The sequence below is a fragment of the Periplaneta americana genome, chromosome 16 (genome assembly GCF_040183065.1).
Source record: "Periplaneta americana isolate PAMFEO1 chromosome 16, P.americana_PAMFEO1_priV1, whole genome shotgun sequence".
In the NCBI taxonomy this organism is placed as follows: Eukaryota; Metazoa; Arthropoda; class Insecta; order Blattodea; family Blattidae; genus Periplaneta; species Periplaneta americana.
In genome coordinates, this window is record NC_091132.1 from 21,889,802 (window position 1) to 21,908,158 (window position 18,357).

The following is an 18,357-nucleotide window of genomic DNA, read 5'->3' on the forward strand; positions in this document are numbered from 1 at the left end:
TAGATGATCTTCAGTCATTTCTTCTTCTTTGTTGCATAGAGGGCAATTTGGATTTGTGTAAATTCCTATTTTATTCAAGTGTTTGGCCAAATAATCGTGTTCTGTAAGCAGTCTGAATTTTGCTACTGCAGATTTACGTGGGATTTCTGGAATAATTTCTGGTTTTTTTATTAAAATGCTCCATTTTTTATCTTAATTAACCTAATGGCAAACACTGCTGGCTTTCTTGCCAAAAAAGGATCCAATTTAATTCAGAATACAAATACAAGCCTACCTTTTACATCCATCAAAAGACTAATTAAAAATAAATATAAAATCAAGCAAAACCAAGCACTATGTACAAAGCCAAAGATAAAAAAAATGTTTTAGAAAGATTATAAAAACCTTCGTGACTATTCAGAGGCTTGTCTAGATATTGTATAAACACTAATAATAAAAAGACAACAAATCCTTACCATTGTCTGTACAACAGTGACAAGTTCTTGTTTTGAGAGTGGTTCAACATTGATCTGCACCCAGTGTTTCTCCAAGAAGGCAGTAGCACCCAAATGTTGGCTATGAAAACCACTTGCACTAGGCAACAACCTTAAAAACAAGTATACATCTTGATATATAACCACTTCAATAACAGCAATGTATATAAAGATTACATTTATTTATTTATTTAATACTTTACACTTGAGCTACATTAGGCACTGCAGCCCAAAAGAGCAGAAGCTCGTGCTCGGGCGCAGTTCAGATCAGTTATACAAGATATATCACAAAATTAAGATAGTTCATTGAGCACAACAACATTAATAAGTTGTAAAATACATACAGCAATTCGAAATTTTCTCGGGCTTCCAGCCAGGTCATAAGTTGGTGATCCACCGACATTTCGAGGATGTTCATCTTCCTCATCTTCAGGGTTAAATGATATCTAAGGGTATCCAGCTCCTTAATTTATAGTGCCAGAGGGAGGAGTCAGCCGAGGAGCTGTGCGCCGATTCGCTCTTATTAGTGCGGACCACGGCGTGAACGCAGCCGACGTGTCGTCTTGCTTTGTGCTGTTCAGCTGAATGACCTTGGGTCTCACGATGAACTCGGCGGACGAGTTCTCATGTGTCCTCCGCTGATGACGGCCCGTCGTCTGGGCGGTGAGAAATTTAATAGCCGGTGCCCATGCCGCGCTTAATTGGAGACCCGAGTCCCGATTCAGGTTACCGCGTTCCGCCGCTATGGCCAGGGTTTCCTTTACTCTTCTATCCCAATAGCCCGAACACTTCGCCCAGACCTCGTGTTCACGCCGCGGTCCGCGCTAATAAGAGCCAATCGGCGCACAGCTCCTCGGCTGACTCCTCCCTCTGGCACTATAAATTAAGGAGCTGGGTACCCTTAGATATCATTTAACCCTGAAGATGAGGAAGATGAACATCCTCGAAACATCTGTGGATCACCAACTTATGACCTGGCTGGAAGCCCAAGAAAATTTCGAATTATCACGTCGCCAGGAAAGCTTCAGTAGTTATTTCATACATACAGCATTTAATAATAGGGTCTATATACAAATACAAAATACAAAAGTACATGAATATTAGAGTATCAATTTTTAACTCAATTAGCTTAAACAATTAAATAATTAATCTGATTTGTTTCTTAAATAATCTATGTGTGTTAAGTGTACTTAGCTCAGGGTAAGCTCTAATTAATGCATTATATATTTTGGGTCCAAAATTTCTGCTGTGTTTTAATCCAGCAGTTGTGTGGCATTTGGGAATATTTAGAAAGAAACTGTAGTTTTGTCTCGTATGGTATTCATGAGGATCAAATTTAAATTTATTACATATGTAACTATCTTTTACCTTTTTGTAACAAACAGCTGAAAGCCTGGGGCAACTTTGATACAATCTCTGTAGCCTGGCACAGACAGCGTTCCTGTCTCCATAAGTGAAATTAAAACAGTAGCAACATCAGCAGCTGCTGAATCGATATCTTCAAGTAAAATCCAATGGCCACCAACCACAGCCTATAACAAGACGAAGATCTGTGACAAAACTAACAAGTTTTATTAAAAATCAGCACATACCTTTAATTCAAAATATATTATTGGTCAATAATCTGGAACGTATCAGCTTTCCATTCCAAAGACCCAGGACGAATATGTTTCTTACGAATCTTTTGATAATAATATATTCAGCCCTAGACACAAAAAATGACCACTCTCCTGTAGCGTGAATTTGTTTAAGTCCACTTCAGATAGCATCTGGTTTCCACAATGGTAAAGGATGTTTATTTTTGCACTTATCCCTTGAATATATCTTTGTTATAGATTAGTTACAACACTCGTTCTATAAACAGACAGGAAAAGCAACAAACAAACAAACAAACAAAACTAAAGAAAAAATAGAGCAGAGTCGTGCATAAGATTTTAATTCACGTGTAAACCTAAGTTCTCACGGAATCAACCAAAGTCTTCCGAAGGAAACTTAGCATATGGTAGCCGGTCATTTTTTTTCGTCTAAGACTTTACATACTGATGAAGCAAATTAAATCATAAATCCTACATTTATAAATATAACATATAGACCTCTCTACCAACATAAAATCAATGAAACAGCCAAGACAAACAATTCACTGATCACAATACATCCGTTCTTTTTTTTTCTCCTTTCTGTGAGTTATTTTCTTCCCCACCCAGACCCTATTAATAATAACAAACAAAGCTTCATTTCAACAATTATTTTGCCCCATATTACTAAAAATATTCCACTACTGACTACAGACAAGCCCGAGGGTTTTACTATAGACTCAGCTTATGAAAGTTCAACAAAATCGGTGTCCAGTACCCTATGGACTCCCATTGTCAGTTTTATTGTTGTGCTGTTTCTGTGGAATGATACGCAATTTAGCCGAAAGTACACAAAAATCGCTAACTGGTAAGTCCTCAAGCTTTGCATATAAATAATACTTGCTTACCTGCGTAAGAACGCCTGGCTGCCACACAAACTCTCCAGGGACGTCAGTACACCGGTAAGAGCCCAGCAACATCTTACTGTCAGTTTGGTCACCCAGCTGAACTTTGTGGAAGTGTGGTGGCGTGTTACGACCTGTATTCAAAGTAATATTATTGACAACATATATATACTGAATATTATTTCAGCACATTGAAGTGGAGAGTTTGGATAAAAACTTTTGGCTAGTCGAACTGCATCAAAAAGAATATTATTTTCTAACACGTCTTACAGTGAGAGTGAAAAATACGGGGTGAAAATGATGTAACTATGCAGATTGAAGGCGGTAGTAAAATACATATAAATAAATAAAAAAACCTATCATGCGTTTTGTAATTAAGTGCATGGTTAAATAGAAAATTAGGCTGAAAATATGCATAGTTTGGCAACAGTGCATAACCAGCTTACCTACAAGTACACACAAACATTCCTTACACTGCAGAAGGGTTGCCAGACTTCCTAATAGCAGGAAATGATGATAAGTGTTGAAGTTTCTATTTAATTTGCAAAGAAACCCGGCCATTTTGTTTAAAAACTGCACAGGGATAAGTAGTTCAGTATCAGTTTCTCTAATGATATGAGTAAAAATCAAAATCGTACAGATAGTATTCATTGAATAAAACAGTGTTAAGATTTAGGGGGAAAATTATTTTTTTTTCTGATAAAAATATTCATTTGGGAGTAATATGGCATTAGAATTTTTTGTTGTACTGTACAAGTAATAAGCTGTTAAAATCTGCACAGTTATATTACTTCACTAATTTTAATGTTCTGAAAATTAAACAAATTTATTATATTGCCTTAAGTATCAAACTTCATACATAAAAATCCCAATAAATTCAAATTGTATCATCATAAATATGGAACTAAACGATCCGATTTTATACGACTAGAGGAATCAAAGTGTTTAACAAGCACAGCTCTTAGCCATGGTATCTACTCTGGTCCAAGGTTTATAATAAAATAATTGAAAAATACCCAAATTTGAAAAATTTTAGTATCAGAAATTTAAAAAATTGTGCTAGAAATTTAATTTTTAAAGCATATATATTGGTTTAATATGTATATGTATTTGTAAGAGTTAAATTGTTAAAATTGAAATTGTATTTTTTAAAGTTAATTTACTTCTATAATTTTTTTTTCCTTGACCCACTTTATGTCAAATAATTATCTTTATTTGTGTTAGGTATGTGTTTAGATAACTCCCTGCGCCCGAGTTTTTACACCTGCAGGGAAGAATTAAGCCTGTATTTTTGTACATATTATTTTACTAACAACAAACAATTAAACTTCATCCCTGAATAACCCAGTAAAATAGTAAAAAAGTCTGACCTCATACAGATCATTCATTTTATCTCTGACTCTGAACAACGTCACAGTTTGCAGTGGGGGGAAGAGAGACAGCAAAAGTTGTAATACATTTTAATATTCTGACGCTCACAACTAAAGGTATGGTCACACGTCACTACTTTTGCAGCGATGCAGTACAAAAAACTGCGCAACTCTCGTACTGCGACGTGTGAACAACGGTGCAACCTGAAAAGTACCGGCTGCCGAACCTGCTGCTCGCTACTTTTCCATGCTGTGCGCAGCTTAAAAGTAGCGACGTGTGAACAGGGTTCTCAGGGTTGCAGCCGCAGCATTTTTTATATCGGTTTTTTTTTAACTTTTGCTGCGGTTGCGACCAGTGTTGCCACCCAAATGTGCCAATGATATTTTTATTGTTTGGATGTATTCTAATGTTAGATGTGATGAAAATAAATTATTTGTAACAGTTATTAAATGCACAACACAGTCTGAGCATATTTGCTGACGATATAATTCACTTTTTAAATTTTCTGTAGCATAGTTTCAAACAGGAGGGTTGCCAACATTGATTACGTGAATATGCTGTTGGTTATCATTTAAGTATATAGCCTTTTTTAAAGGCTTCATCATCATCATCATCATCATCATCTGTGGTCATACAGCTCTTTTAGTTTAGCCTTGATCTCCTTAAGAATTGCTGCCCAGTCTTCCCTCTCTAGGGCTCTCCGTCTCCATCTCTTAATTCCTGCTTTAACTAGATCATCCTGAACATCATCCAACCATCGTAGTTTAGGTCTTCCTGCTCTTCTTTTACCACTTAGCATGGCATCTAGTAATCTTTTAAGAATATTATTATTGTCCATTCTGATAATGTGGCCTAGCCACTCCAGCCGTCTAATTTTTATATCAGTGACAATACTTGGATCTTTATATAGTTTTTGTAGTTCATAATTGGTCCCAATTCTCCACTCTCCCTTATCATAAATAGGGCCATAAATTTTTCTTCAAATTTTCCTTTCCCACGTATTTAAGATGGTTATTGCTCGTTCAGGTAGAGTCCAGGTTTCGCTTCCAAAAGTCACCGTAGGTTTAATAATTGTTTTATAAATCCTCACCTTTATTTTTTTTAGATATATCTGGTTCTTATAATTTTATCTAATGCTCTGAGGCGTCGATTACCAATGGCTATTTTATCCTTGATCTCAGTTAATATGTTGTTATCCTCGGTGACTATCGAGCCGAGATATCGGAACCTTGACACTTTCTCAAAAGTAACCTCATTTAAGACAACAGTTTTTACAGTATTGTCTCTCGTGGTTATGTTATTCATATACTTAGTCTTTGTTCTGTTAATATTTAAATTTGAAGCATTTGTCTCATTATGTATCTGTTTGAGGACATCATCTAAGGATGACACATTCCGTGCAAATACAGCTACATCATCAGCAAAAGCAAAGTATTGAAACATTCTATTAAATATGGTTCCCCCTGGATTAATGGCAATCTTTCTAATAACTCGCTCTAGACCAATATTAAATAAGAGTGTTGATAAGGAGTCACCCTGTCTAATTCCATTATGAGTTATGAACTTTTCTGATAATTTATTCTGTATTTTAACTGTATTTTGTGTATTCATTAAGGTCATCTTGGTTAAGGCAATTAACTTTCTAGGGACTCCAAATTCTGCCATTGCATCAAATATATAATTCCTATTTATTGTATCAAATGCTTGTTTAAAATCAATATACAACTGGTGTAACGGTAAGTTAAATTCATAAAATTTCTCTAAAATCATACGTAAGGAAAAAACCTGATCAGTAGTGGATCTTCCTTCACGAAAGCCAAATTGGTAATAGCCAAGATAAAGGCTTTATAGTAAAACTAATGCCAATTTCTGAATACTAGTTAGGACAGAAAAGCAAATAATAGATAAGTAAGCTTTCGCATTAGTTTATTAATAATGCGAACATAACCACAAAATGGAGATGGAAACCTGCAGCATGACTGCGGCTGCAAAAGTAGCGCCTTGTATGTGAACAAACTCGCAACCTCCAGTTGCAACTTTTGCTGCACTCGGGTTGTGCAGCACGAAAAGTAGCGTGCAGCGCGCTACTTTTGGCTTACGTGTGAACATGACACGCAACTTTTGCAGCTGCAGTACAAAAGTTGCGCAGCAAAAGTAGCGACGTGTGACCATACCTTAAGATAAATAACTTGAAATTTCAAGGTCACTGTCCGGCAGAGATATAATGAAACATCTGTACCCTTACTGGTTTCTGTTCAAACACAACATTACTTAGTTAACAGTATGATGAACAATACATATGAATGATTAAAAAAAAATATCTTTGTAAACTAAACTAAGACTACCACTTAAGACACATATATTCCTTTTATTTACCCGTTAACAAGGATAAATGTTCCACCAAGGATGTTTTACCCGACCCTACAGGCCCTTGGAGGCATATTGCTCTGCCAGAAGCCACAGCTAATGCCAAGCTCTTCAGATTACTTTCTGTTGAATTCACAAGGACGAGACAGCCATTTTTATTCTGAAAAGCACACGTGACATCAAATGTATAACTTGTAACTAAAACAAACAACACTTCTCAATTAAGATTAAACTTTGGTCAGAAAGAAAATGTATCTAACAGTTACCACAGAGCGCACTACTGCCAGTTCAATATGCATTAGCAAAAATATATTTAATACAAGCTGAAGTAGTGTTGCTGCAAATTCGACAATGTATTCGTAGTAAGTTAGTATGGCCAACCTAATCAAGGAATGCTTGAAAAATGAAATCATTCCTCTCATTAGCTCAATTAAGTTAGAAGTTAAGGACGGGTATCATGAAACTGCCAGACACATTCTCTGGTCAGTTAGTCTTCAAAAGGAACTGTAAATTCCAAATTAATCACAATTGTCAAAATTAACAGTCACCATCATAATCGACAATCTCGACTTGAGCCAATAAAGTCTGCTCCATTTCTTTCCTTGCTATAAACACTATTGTAGGCCTATCTCTGGCAGCTAAGATTTTCTACAAATAATCTTACATTCTTCAAGAATATGTGTTATAAATTTGAATACTGCATTACAAAAATAAAGATGGCTTAAATGGGAAGTTATAAATTTCTCTTGTGAAAATTTTATTACATTGATTAACTCGATCTCCCCATATTATCTTCAAATTCAATTTCAGACGTTATTAATGTCATTTCAGTTACATATTTTTCTCACTTATGCGGTTTTTCTTCAGACACCCATACAAATATATAAATGAAGTTTCAATGTATTGTTTTAAGTATAAATTCTACAAATACTGTTGCCACTATTAGGAACGAAATAATTTCTACTCATTTATATGTATGAATTATTATTGTTATGCCTATGTGCACCATTCTCGATTAAAATTTGACCATGGTTAAGTCGGCACTTGACCATCTTCAACGCCAATTTGTGGAGTATCAATCTCGATCAAAGTTAAACAAGCGAGTTGATGATGATCAAATTTGATCACGGGTGTGGGACCAATTATTTTGAATTAAACATGGTCAAGTCAGGAAAACCAAAATGGCGGCACGATTTGACGTACTTGATGGCATTGAAAATGAAATGATGTATCTTGAACACGCAAATCACTGCGGAAATAACAGAATAGGTGTTATTGTAGAAAAAGTAAGTTTGTAGATGAATAATAAATTTTTTTTCTCAAAATAGACTAATGTTTTATATATGTTTCTGCTCTGGAAGATCGGGACTTTACTTGAGGACAAAATATTATTTAGGCCTAACTGTCCAATTTTGTTAACATAATAATAAAGTAGCTATTCTATGCCGGTAATAATATAGTAAAACTAAATGACCATTTTGTAGAATGCGAGATTATCACTTATTAGCTATAGATTTGCCGTTTGAAACTATTAGGATCTACATGACGTTTTGGACAATTAGGCTATTTACACTTGAATTAAGAGATATTACCCGGATACCTTGCATTCCCTCTTACTCCAAAATTCCAACCTTGTGAACACAAAATAAATGGATAAATTTCAGAACAAGGATACTTTCCTTTCCCTCTTATTCCAAAATTCCAACCTTGTACACATAAAATAAATTGGCACTAAAAACTTCCTTTTTGTATGCATGATGATGCGTATTCGACATACACAGACAAATTGCTTCTTTTTTTTTTTTTTTTTAATAATTGTTAGCGAGGTATCCGTATACTGAAATTTTCCCAAATAAATTATTGGCACTGAAATGTGTCTTTTCGTAAGCAAGATGATGAGCATTCGACAAACACATACAAATCTGCTCTTTTTAGTAGCCTATTTCAAGATAATTGTCAGTGAGGTATCCGTATACTGAAATGTTCCAAATTATTATCAACCACTGTATAAATTAAGTTACAAATTATGTGGAATTATGTAAACACGTATAACTCATGTTGAATTGTGAGGTTAAATCCAACCAGGTAGCCTGCTTTTCTCTTAAAGATCTTCCGTCAGTACTTTTATTCTCTAATATGGATGCAGAATTGCTGACGAGTTCCAAAAGAATTCCCACTTCGAACTGTGAGAAGTTCGGTGCTCTTTTCTTTTTTCTTTCCATGATTATTGAAACTTATTTGAAAACTGTGAGGATGTTTGAAACAGTCCAACAAACAAAAACGAAGCGATTATTGACAGAGTGCGTTCGTTCGCTGTTTTATATGCGGTAACCTAGCGCTCAGATGATTCTTCTCAAGCGAGCGTACAGTCAGCTGACGGTACTGAGTTGATCAAGGGAAAATGTCGGTGCACCGCATCTGTAACTTGATCATTGTCAAGAATTAACCATGTTTCCGTGATTGCTGATAAACAGGCTAGATGATCGAGAATGGTGCACATGGCCATTACTATTGTAAATATTATTATTATTTCATCATTGCTTTCTTACAGCCATTCATACATTAATTACATCCAGAAATAGAGGGGAGGAGGAGTAAATGAAAGGAACATGTAACAATAGAGCCAGGAAGATTACCAAAGCAAATCATGTGCAGCTTGATTCAAGAATTTTGACCCTTGCAAAAAGTAAGTAGATAGACTAAGAGCGAGTTACTCAACACTACTGGCGGGCTGGGTCGCACAGGTCATGCCGCATAGTCATAACACCTAACACTTCCTTCTTATCGTGTTGCGGTACACTCTGTCTTAAAAACACTATATTCTTCCACATATCCCCACTACGTTGACTAGACAATGTCATGATGACTTATACTTTCTTGACATGGAGTGTCCTCAGCTACGAGCATAGTTATTATTTTCATTCTTCATCTCCCCTCTTCCCCTCCTATGCACGTTTGTGATTAAATTTCTTTCTTATGACGCAACACACAGCTCACTCACTAGCCAAACAACTAAGGATAAGGGCAAGATTGCTGAATCGAGCTGTAAGATATGTTTCAAGAGGCAAAAAAGTTTACGAGCTGAATGAAAAGATGGTGTGAAATTGTAATCTACCAATGAAGACCCAATACTTGTTTGATGATGATGCGGACTTGTATCAGTAATACTTTATTACTATTATTTAATATTATTATTTTATTACTACTAAAAAAGTTAATTATTCATACCTGTGTTTTGGAATTGAAGACAGGAAGCTGAATTCCTGAAACTGTAGCAACTACGTCTGAAACTTTGCAAATAGTTGATTCTGATTCTGGCACTGCAATGTCATCTTTCAGATTACTGTAGTCTGTTTGTAAACTATCAAATTTGACTACGGATGTTCGTACTGATTCAGGAGACACGTATGCATTAACAAAAGTCTGTCTCTGTACATCTGTCATACCAGTAACATCAGCAATGCACTGGCACGCCATCCTGTAACAACAATCACAAATTTCATATGCCTCTCCTCTTTTGTTAACAAGTCCCTAAAAAACAGAAAGAAAAAACTTAATTGTATGATTATTTTGCCAACAAATTATGCGATTTTTTTTAAATCTTGTACTTACAAACAAACTTTAATTTCGATTAAAAGTGGGGACAAGCTGTCATCATGGAAAGAAATCTTTACTGATGTGAGACAAGGATGTCCACTTTCATACTTACTTTTCAACATACTAATGAATACAATTATGAGAGAATTTAGAAATATAACACATGGTGAAATATCCACAAACCGAAATTTATCTTTGGATGTTTTAATTTTTGCTAATGATTTAGCATTACAAGCTATCTCAAAAGATGATTTACAAAGATAATTATATAATTTAAAATTAATAGCCGAGGAATACCAACTGAAAAAAAAACTAAAATAATGGCTTTCTGTGGTAAGGACTTGATATCAAGCAAAATGTGTATGATAATAAAAGTTTACAACGAGTAAATCAATTTAATTATCTTGGCAACAGATTATCATTTTTAAAAGAATTAGATGTTTTAGACAAGATTTCAAAATTTAATAAATCTGTGGGCATAATAAATAGCGTAATTAAACATTCGTTGGTCCACAGAAATATTCGCACCAGCTTATACAAGACATTGGCACGACCTGTCTTTTGTTATGGGAGTAAAGCATGGACCCTACAAAAAAGTAATAAAAGCAAAATTACAACTAGTGAGATGAAGTTCGAACACCAAATAGCAGGCTATACCAAGTGGGACCACATAAATTATGAAATCTTAGAAAAGTTGAAAATGATTCAATTCAATTTATTTTGGCCATCAGACATACAGTTTTAGGCTTCGTCACAATACATTGAAAAACGTAATACATTTTAAAAAACACTAAAACACATGAAATAATTTGAAACTTTTAAATTAAAGAAAATAGTTCACCCTTAATGTATTAATTGTAACTAATTTCAATTAAACATATTTATTAAAAAACAATTTCATACCGATCTGTATTGAAAAAATCAGTAACAGAATAAAAAGGATTATTTAATAACCAATTGTAAAATCTAGTTTTGAAGCTATTGATTGGTAATTTTTATAATATTGACTGGGGAGCCCATAATAGATTACATTCAACAATATCAACGAAACTGGTGACAACATTTGAACTGCATACCGAGACCCAGAATCCTTAGGGCAATTCTAAATTACCAAACAAATGATAGAAGATCATTGGGTCATACTAAGAAGAGATGGATGGAAAATTTCTTGTAGACCGTAACTGTTCTTTCAGGACTACAACATGACAGGAAGATAAAGATTATTTTGATGAAGTTCTTCAGCAGTTTGAACAAGACCCCAACATTGTACGTGAACTGTTGCTCGTCATCTGAATGTTGACCACAGGCTTGTTAGAAATGTTCTGCAAGAGAACCAATTACATCTCTATCACCTGCAACCACGAGACTTACTTTTCAAACAACAATTCGCTCAGCGGTTCTTGGAACAGTGTAAGGAGGATCAGTTTTTGAGGACAGTACACTTGGAAAGCAAAGTTCATTTCCTTTGATGATACATAGTACATGACAAAAATAATAAGGAACAGTCTATTCCTCGTCCAATCAGTCATTCCAGTTCACAATTAAAGAACTAATGATTATGCTACCTTTGCACGGTCAAAATACCACAGCCCTTCAAAGTTAATCAGTGGGCAGGTTAAACTTCATATTTATAATGAAGAAATGTTTCTGATAAACATGCAAGAATAATCAGTCTAATCTTTGCTACTTGCTTTTAAAATGTTAACAAATACATATTAGTACATTATGCAACAAGCCTATAATGGTAGTAATTAAGTCGTGAGTATGTTTATGAAACGAGCGCAAGTAAGTTTCATGATTTTCATACGAGCGTCTTAATTACCATTATAGTCAAGTTTCATGCGATTTTTTATGCTCGACCATATTTCTAACTTGAAATTATTCAGAAGTATTCATTTTATTCTTATACGACTGAAGAGAGGAAGTGACCTTGTGCATAGCTCGTAAATTGTGAGATGTGCGCAGACTCGAAAGTATTGATTTTTTCCGAGGAACAGATGTCCACATTGACCTTGATATAATCTAGAGAGTAAACTAAATATTAATATTGATATAACATTGAAATTAAATTAGACATTGAAAAACGAGATGACAAACTGAATTTATTTGAATATTATTTACAATTAACGCTAATTATTATAGTAACAGAACATAACCTTATGCAATAGTATTGGATTTCCAGCCTCCATGACTTTTTGCTAATTGTCTTTCCATTGCATATCCGAGAATAATCGATACTTGCGGTTTTATAATGGTACAATCAATACAATGGAGATTTCTCATTGGCTGAACAACTGAATCATAATGAATAGGTGTACTTTAATGAGGTGCATTAAAGGGCTACTACCAGGTGTATAATTACTACATTTCGGCATGGTCGAGCACAAAAAAATTAATATATAAATTACTATTTCCATCATAATTACAAACAAATAATTTAATAAAAAATTCCAATAAAATACTTAAATAATAATAAATTAAAAATTAGATGAGGATGAAGACCAGCAAAGAAAGTCTAACATGGGCAAAAAAAAAAACAATCAGTAAATTTTGCCTGGACCATCCACTTTCAGGTTATTTACATCCTAAAAATCCACAACATGAACCATTGACTTTCCCCTCCTTTCACAAGGAAGCCATATTACAATCCAGCATCTATTCATTCAGTCTGAACTAACGAACCCTGGATCCAAAGGTAAGTATGGTGACCAACAGATGATGGAAGGCGACATAACACACTATTAATATAATGAAAAGATTTCAGACAAACTGTAATCATAGTTACCAGCAAATGAAGTCGTCACTGTGGCCAACATATAATTTAATAAAATCAGACCATTTCCAGATCTGTCTAAAATATTCATTTGATGTCTTAAGAAAGCTGTAACAAGACTGAACGATTTCAAGATCGGTTACATCAGCATCAGGCGTCTTATCAAGGGAAATTTTCCTCTTCTTTGTAGAACTTGGATGCTGTGAATGATCTGCCACGTCAGAGAATGGGGAAACATTTTTCTCAAAATACTGCAGAGAGTATCTATAAGAAAAATAAAAAGGTGTTTAACAATAATTACGCAGGCTGTACTCTTACCAGAATAAATGAATCAGTTACCACACAGACATGAAATCTACAGAATTTGTATGGAAACTTTAACATTTAATAAATAATAATTACTGTATAAAAAAGGAAGTACTCTGAAAATACCACTACATTACTTTACACAGTACTTAATAACTTACATATAACTGTTCTTAAACACTACCAATAATTCATGTTATATTTTCACTTCAGAAAACATACAACTAACATGAAAACTCTACACAACATAACCCCGATTATCCATTTTAATAGCTGGGACATTGTGAATGGTTAATCCATACTATCAGTTTTAATGAATTTAAATCTATTTGGTACCATTTAAATTACTATAAAAAGATGGTCACTTTTTTCTGCACTTCTCTCAACTAATTTCCTTTCATATCTAACTTCGCTCATTACTAAAAAATATTCGAGCAAATGGGTGCAAATTGAAATTATGGTAATCCAAAGGGGGAGAAAATGTTTATTTAAACTTGACAGAAAAAAGACTAACGAAACCTACGTATTGAGAAAAGTTATGCTGATCATGGTAGACACAATTCAGAAAGTAGAAAAAGAGCAGTATAAGCTACTACTGCACAGCACTTAAAAAATGATTTTTTTTACACATAGGCCTATAATCCACAGAAAGGTTCATCAAAGGACTGATAATAAGAGGTTCTTTTTTCTTTTAGTTGATTATTTAATGATGCTGTATCAACTACGAGGTTATTTAGTGTCGATGAGATTGGTGATAGCGACATGGTATTTTGGCGAGATGAAGCCTAGGATTCGCCATAGATTACCTGGCATTCACCTTATAGTAACCAACCAACCAACCAGGTAATCAGCCCAATCGGGGATCGAACACGCGCACAAGCACAACTTCAGACCGGCAGGCAAGCGCCTTAACTGACTGAGCCATGCCAATAGCTTAAGAGATTCTACTGCATATAGATTGGACATACCATACAATCTATACCAAATAGATTAACTGACCGAAGAAATGCCAGCAGAAAAAAACTGTTAGGTCATCCAAAATTATTGTTCTTTGACATTTTGAAGAGTGATTTTAGAAATTTTAATATGTAAATTAATGTCGATCTCCTATCTTTGTAAGCTCATTTTATTTCATACACCCAACTTGAAAATGGTTTCTCTTTTAATTCTACAAATAATGACCTCAATGTTCTCCCAGTCTGAGCCATTTTACACAAAATTAATATGTAACACACACATGCATGCACATTTGATTAAAGTAACAATCAACAATGCAGCGCATTCATAGAACATGAACACAGCGTGGCATATTATATCGCGGTTAAGGCTAGTCCCATCCTGCTATAGAATTGTAGTGAATCGATATCCCCTCTCCCTGGCCTTCCCTCAAGCTTGCGAATGTCGTTGCCTGTGAGTGAGGCTGTTATGTGACGCTACGAGGCTTTTGCCACAAGCCTCTCATAGTGGAATAACTGCAGACAGTGAATTTAATATTTGTAAGGATTGGAGTGAAACCAAGAAGTGTTACAATACATCGTTATTACGAATTTATACTGTTACTAGATATACGAGGCGTGTTCTTAAAGTAAGTTCCGTTTTCAATTATAGCTGTCACATCGCTGCAATTGTTATTTTGCACATGCGTGTTTTCTTCTTCAGTCCTCAAGCAAGCTGTGCATGCAATTTCAGAGCTTCAGTCCGTGTGTGTGGTTAGTTGTGATCAGTTGAAATGTTTAAAGTGATCGAGCAACCCGCCGACTGTGAGATGTGGTCTGTTACCAGTTTCTTGAACGTGAGAAACATCAAACCAGCTGACATTCGTCAACTTTGTGAGGTGTATGGTGATGATGCCATTAGTGATGGAATGGTCAGGAGATGGGTTAGGAAGTTCAACGAGGGCCGTGTCTCTGTACGAGCAGCGTACTGGTCGGCCATCTTTGATCAATGATGATTTGGTGCACGCTGTCGATGAAAAAATTCATGAGGACAGGAACAAATTGACCCTCCCCCCCTACAGCCCGGATTTGGCTCCAAGTGACTTTCATCTCTTCCTGCACCTCAAGAAGTTCCTCGGTGGTCAACGTTTTGATGGCACGAAGTGAAAACAGCAGTGCGGGAGTGGTTCATATCGCAGGCAGGCGAATTCTACAATGAGGGGATAGAAAGACTTGTGCCACGACTCGATAAAAGCCTCAATAATGGTGGAGATTATGGTGAGAAGTAATTGAAGTGTGGGGAATACAATGTAACAAAAATGGTTTGTAAATATCTTCCCGTTTACTTACTACACTCTTTTGGAACTTACTTTAAGAACACGATTCGTAATAACTCAAATTTTCTTGGTAGGATAAGCCTCAAAAGCCTCTTAAAAGCTTCGCCACTGAAGTTCACACACGTTTGATCAGATCAGTTCATGGCTACACTGTATAAATTCAACCTCCTCACCACTTTTTCAACCTCCTCGCCAATTTTTCTAAGCCTACCAATATATGTTTTAATGCAAATAGCTATGTTTTTCGAAAAAAGAGACTCACCACAAACTTTCTACACAATTGTACAGAAAAAAAATTTCTGAAGAAAAGGTTCTGAATTATGGTTCCAGTTGGAAGCGGCATATATGACATTACTGTATTTCTTTACAATTCTGTTACCAAAGTAAGATAGGATGTATTTACTACATACTTGGCTTCTAGTAGAGTCATATATACCCTAAAAATTTCATATGTACCATAAAAACTGAGCTGCGATGCCAATTTCTTACCAGAATAAGAGTAAAAACTTGCTGTGAAAGTGGTGGCCAATGGAGAGGTAGACTGATTTCATACTTTGAATATAAGCTTTTGGGAGGTACATAGATAGAAACCGAGTTTTCGTAAGGTCGAGTATCAGTGACAGGTTAGATTTAGTTAGTTCAGGCTTTTGATATGACTTCCGTGTATGCATTCTAGTCAGTAGGTGGGTATATTTAGATATTCGCCTTTCTTTGCAACACAATTGTAAAGAATTATCGGCATTATTTGACTTTGATTGTTCTGTTATTTTAACATACACTGTTGTCGGTGAGGAAACCATACACTAAAGTTTTCTCAAATATTTTATTTTAGTTTAATAACGGTTTGCGTTCATTCTTAGCCACATAATGCTTGCAAGGGTGTCGTTTTAGAGAAATCCATCCATATCTCAGAATTTGTCGAAAGTTTGAATATTTGTTCATTATAATCATTACACTAGTGTGACTTACCTGATAGAATCTGGATGAATATTTACTAACTTTCCCAGAGCTATGCACATTTGCTTATGATGAGTTTTGATTGAGACAGTTAAGTTTCTAGTTGTCTTATACTCTGCAAGTATAATAAGTTCCAGCACATGATGCGGGAGACAACGTGCAACAGTTAAGGTGCAATCTGATCGAAGGAGTAACTCTGACAGAGCAAGCATTAATGAATCCACATCATCCTCGGATCCCTCCTGAAATAAAACTCATTTAAATCATAACATATCTCAAGATCACATATGCTAAAACTGCGAGAAAACATCATTCACTTTTATAGCATACACAAATGATTTTCAGTAAATTAGTCTATTCCTATAACTTCACCTATAAAGCATCGATATACATACTGTATGCAGGTAGGCCCTAATACAAATAATGTATCTTACACTAGAATAATTAACACATGGGTCTAAGAACACATTAAAACTTCACCAATGACTTCAGGTTCTCACGTGGTGACTTTTTTAAGTCGTGACAGGTGTAGAAATCTATGAGCTCTGCATGGGCTTCAACTTCAAGCAAGACAAGTAAATGAATAATAGTAACAATTATTGTCTGTTGTCGATTTATTTTATTTTTATTTCAGTAGGTTATTTTACGACGCTTTATCAACATCTTAGGTTATTTAGCGTCTGAATGAGATGGTGATAATGCTGGTGAAATAAGTCCGTGGTCCAGCACCGGGAAATGAGAGAAAACCCCCAGAAAAAACCTCAACCAGGTAACTTGCCCCGACCGAGAATCGAACCCGGGCCACCTGGTTTCGCGGCCAGACGCGCTAACCGTTACTCCACAGGTGGACTCTATTATCGAAGTCCCATCCTGAAGAATAGGTTTGGTAATTATTTACTTGTGTGTCAAATTGAACGTTGGCGGAAATCGAGGATCAGTGACAGGTTAGGTTTGGTGTGTTCATGTTTTTGGTATGCGTACCAACGTGTAATATCCAAGGCGAACCAAAAACCTGAACGGGTGCGCCCAATATTTACCATAGGTTTTAGTAACGGATCCAAGAAATAGGTTTCTTTTTCCTGACGATGCAACGGTTACATAGCCTACCTCTGAAATTTTATGTTTCTACATAACACGGAGCAAAAACCTTAATTTCTCACGATGTTTTTACACATTACAACTGTCAATCTGTAAATTATTCATAATAAGTACACTAACCTTAGGATGCAAGTATTTCTTCAGTGTTTTGCGACATATTTCACTTCGATCGCACAGTATTCTCACACATTCAATTAAATTAGTATACGATTTACAACCCATGCTGGACTGTTTTTGATGGCAATGCCAAGAGGTAAAACTAACTTCACATTACACAAACTAATCATACAACCTAATAACCACCACAAACGTTCTTTAAATATTCAGACCGGCATCTGTAACTATAACCTCGAGCATGTTCCACACGTGCACACTGTCACAACGCAGGACTCTGCGTGTTTGGCAGCAGAACCAACCACAATCGCTGAACATTCAACATGTTGACCAACAGTTACATTCGAAAATACACTGTAAAGTCATCTAGTTCTCTTTCGACTCCGCAACAAAACAGCAGCAAAGAGCGCCACTATAACAATTTCTAGAAATATATCATAAAACGAGAGGTGATTAAAATTATTCAAATATTCAATATTTTCTACTGCTTATCGTAATTATTTTCTTGCTATATCAGTGTCTTCACCATCAACCATCATTACCATCACCA

The 18,357-nt window shown here is 35.4% G+C and overlaps 1 protein-coding gene across 1 annotated transcript in view; it reads right to left on the reverse strand.

Annotated features, from left to right (window-relative positions):
• LOC138692278 (midasin-like) overlaps nucleotides 1-18,083 on the reverse strand; it is a 507,844-nt gene extending 489,761 nt beyond the window's left edge. The window contains exons 1-8 of the mRNA XM_069815451.1: nucleotides 17,814-18,083; nucleotides 16,608-16,837; nucleotides 13,073-13,324; nucleotides 9,919-10,168; nucleotides 6,700-6,850; nucleotides 2,956-3,086; nucleotides 1,842-2,005; nucleotides 456-585 (exon numbers count right to left, since the gene is read on the reverse strand). Coding sequence (XP_069671552.1) covers nucleotides 456-585; nucleotides 1,842-2,005; nucleotides 2,956-3,086; nucleotides 6,700-6,850; nucleotides 9,919-10,168; nucleotides 13,073-13,324; nucleotides 16,608-16,837; nucleotides 17,814-17,915 — 1,410 coding nt within the window. The 5' untranslated portion in view covers nucleotides 17,916-18,083. The remainder of the gene's footprint in view (nucleotides 1-455; nucleotides 586-1,841; nucleotides 2,006-2,955; nucleotides 3,087-6,699; nucleotides 6,851-9,918; nucleotides 10,169-13,072; nucleotides 13,325-16,607; nucleotides 16,838-17,813) is intronic.
• Nucleotides 18,084-18,357: the final 274 nt, after the last annotated feature.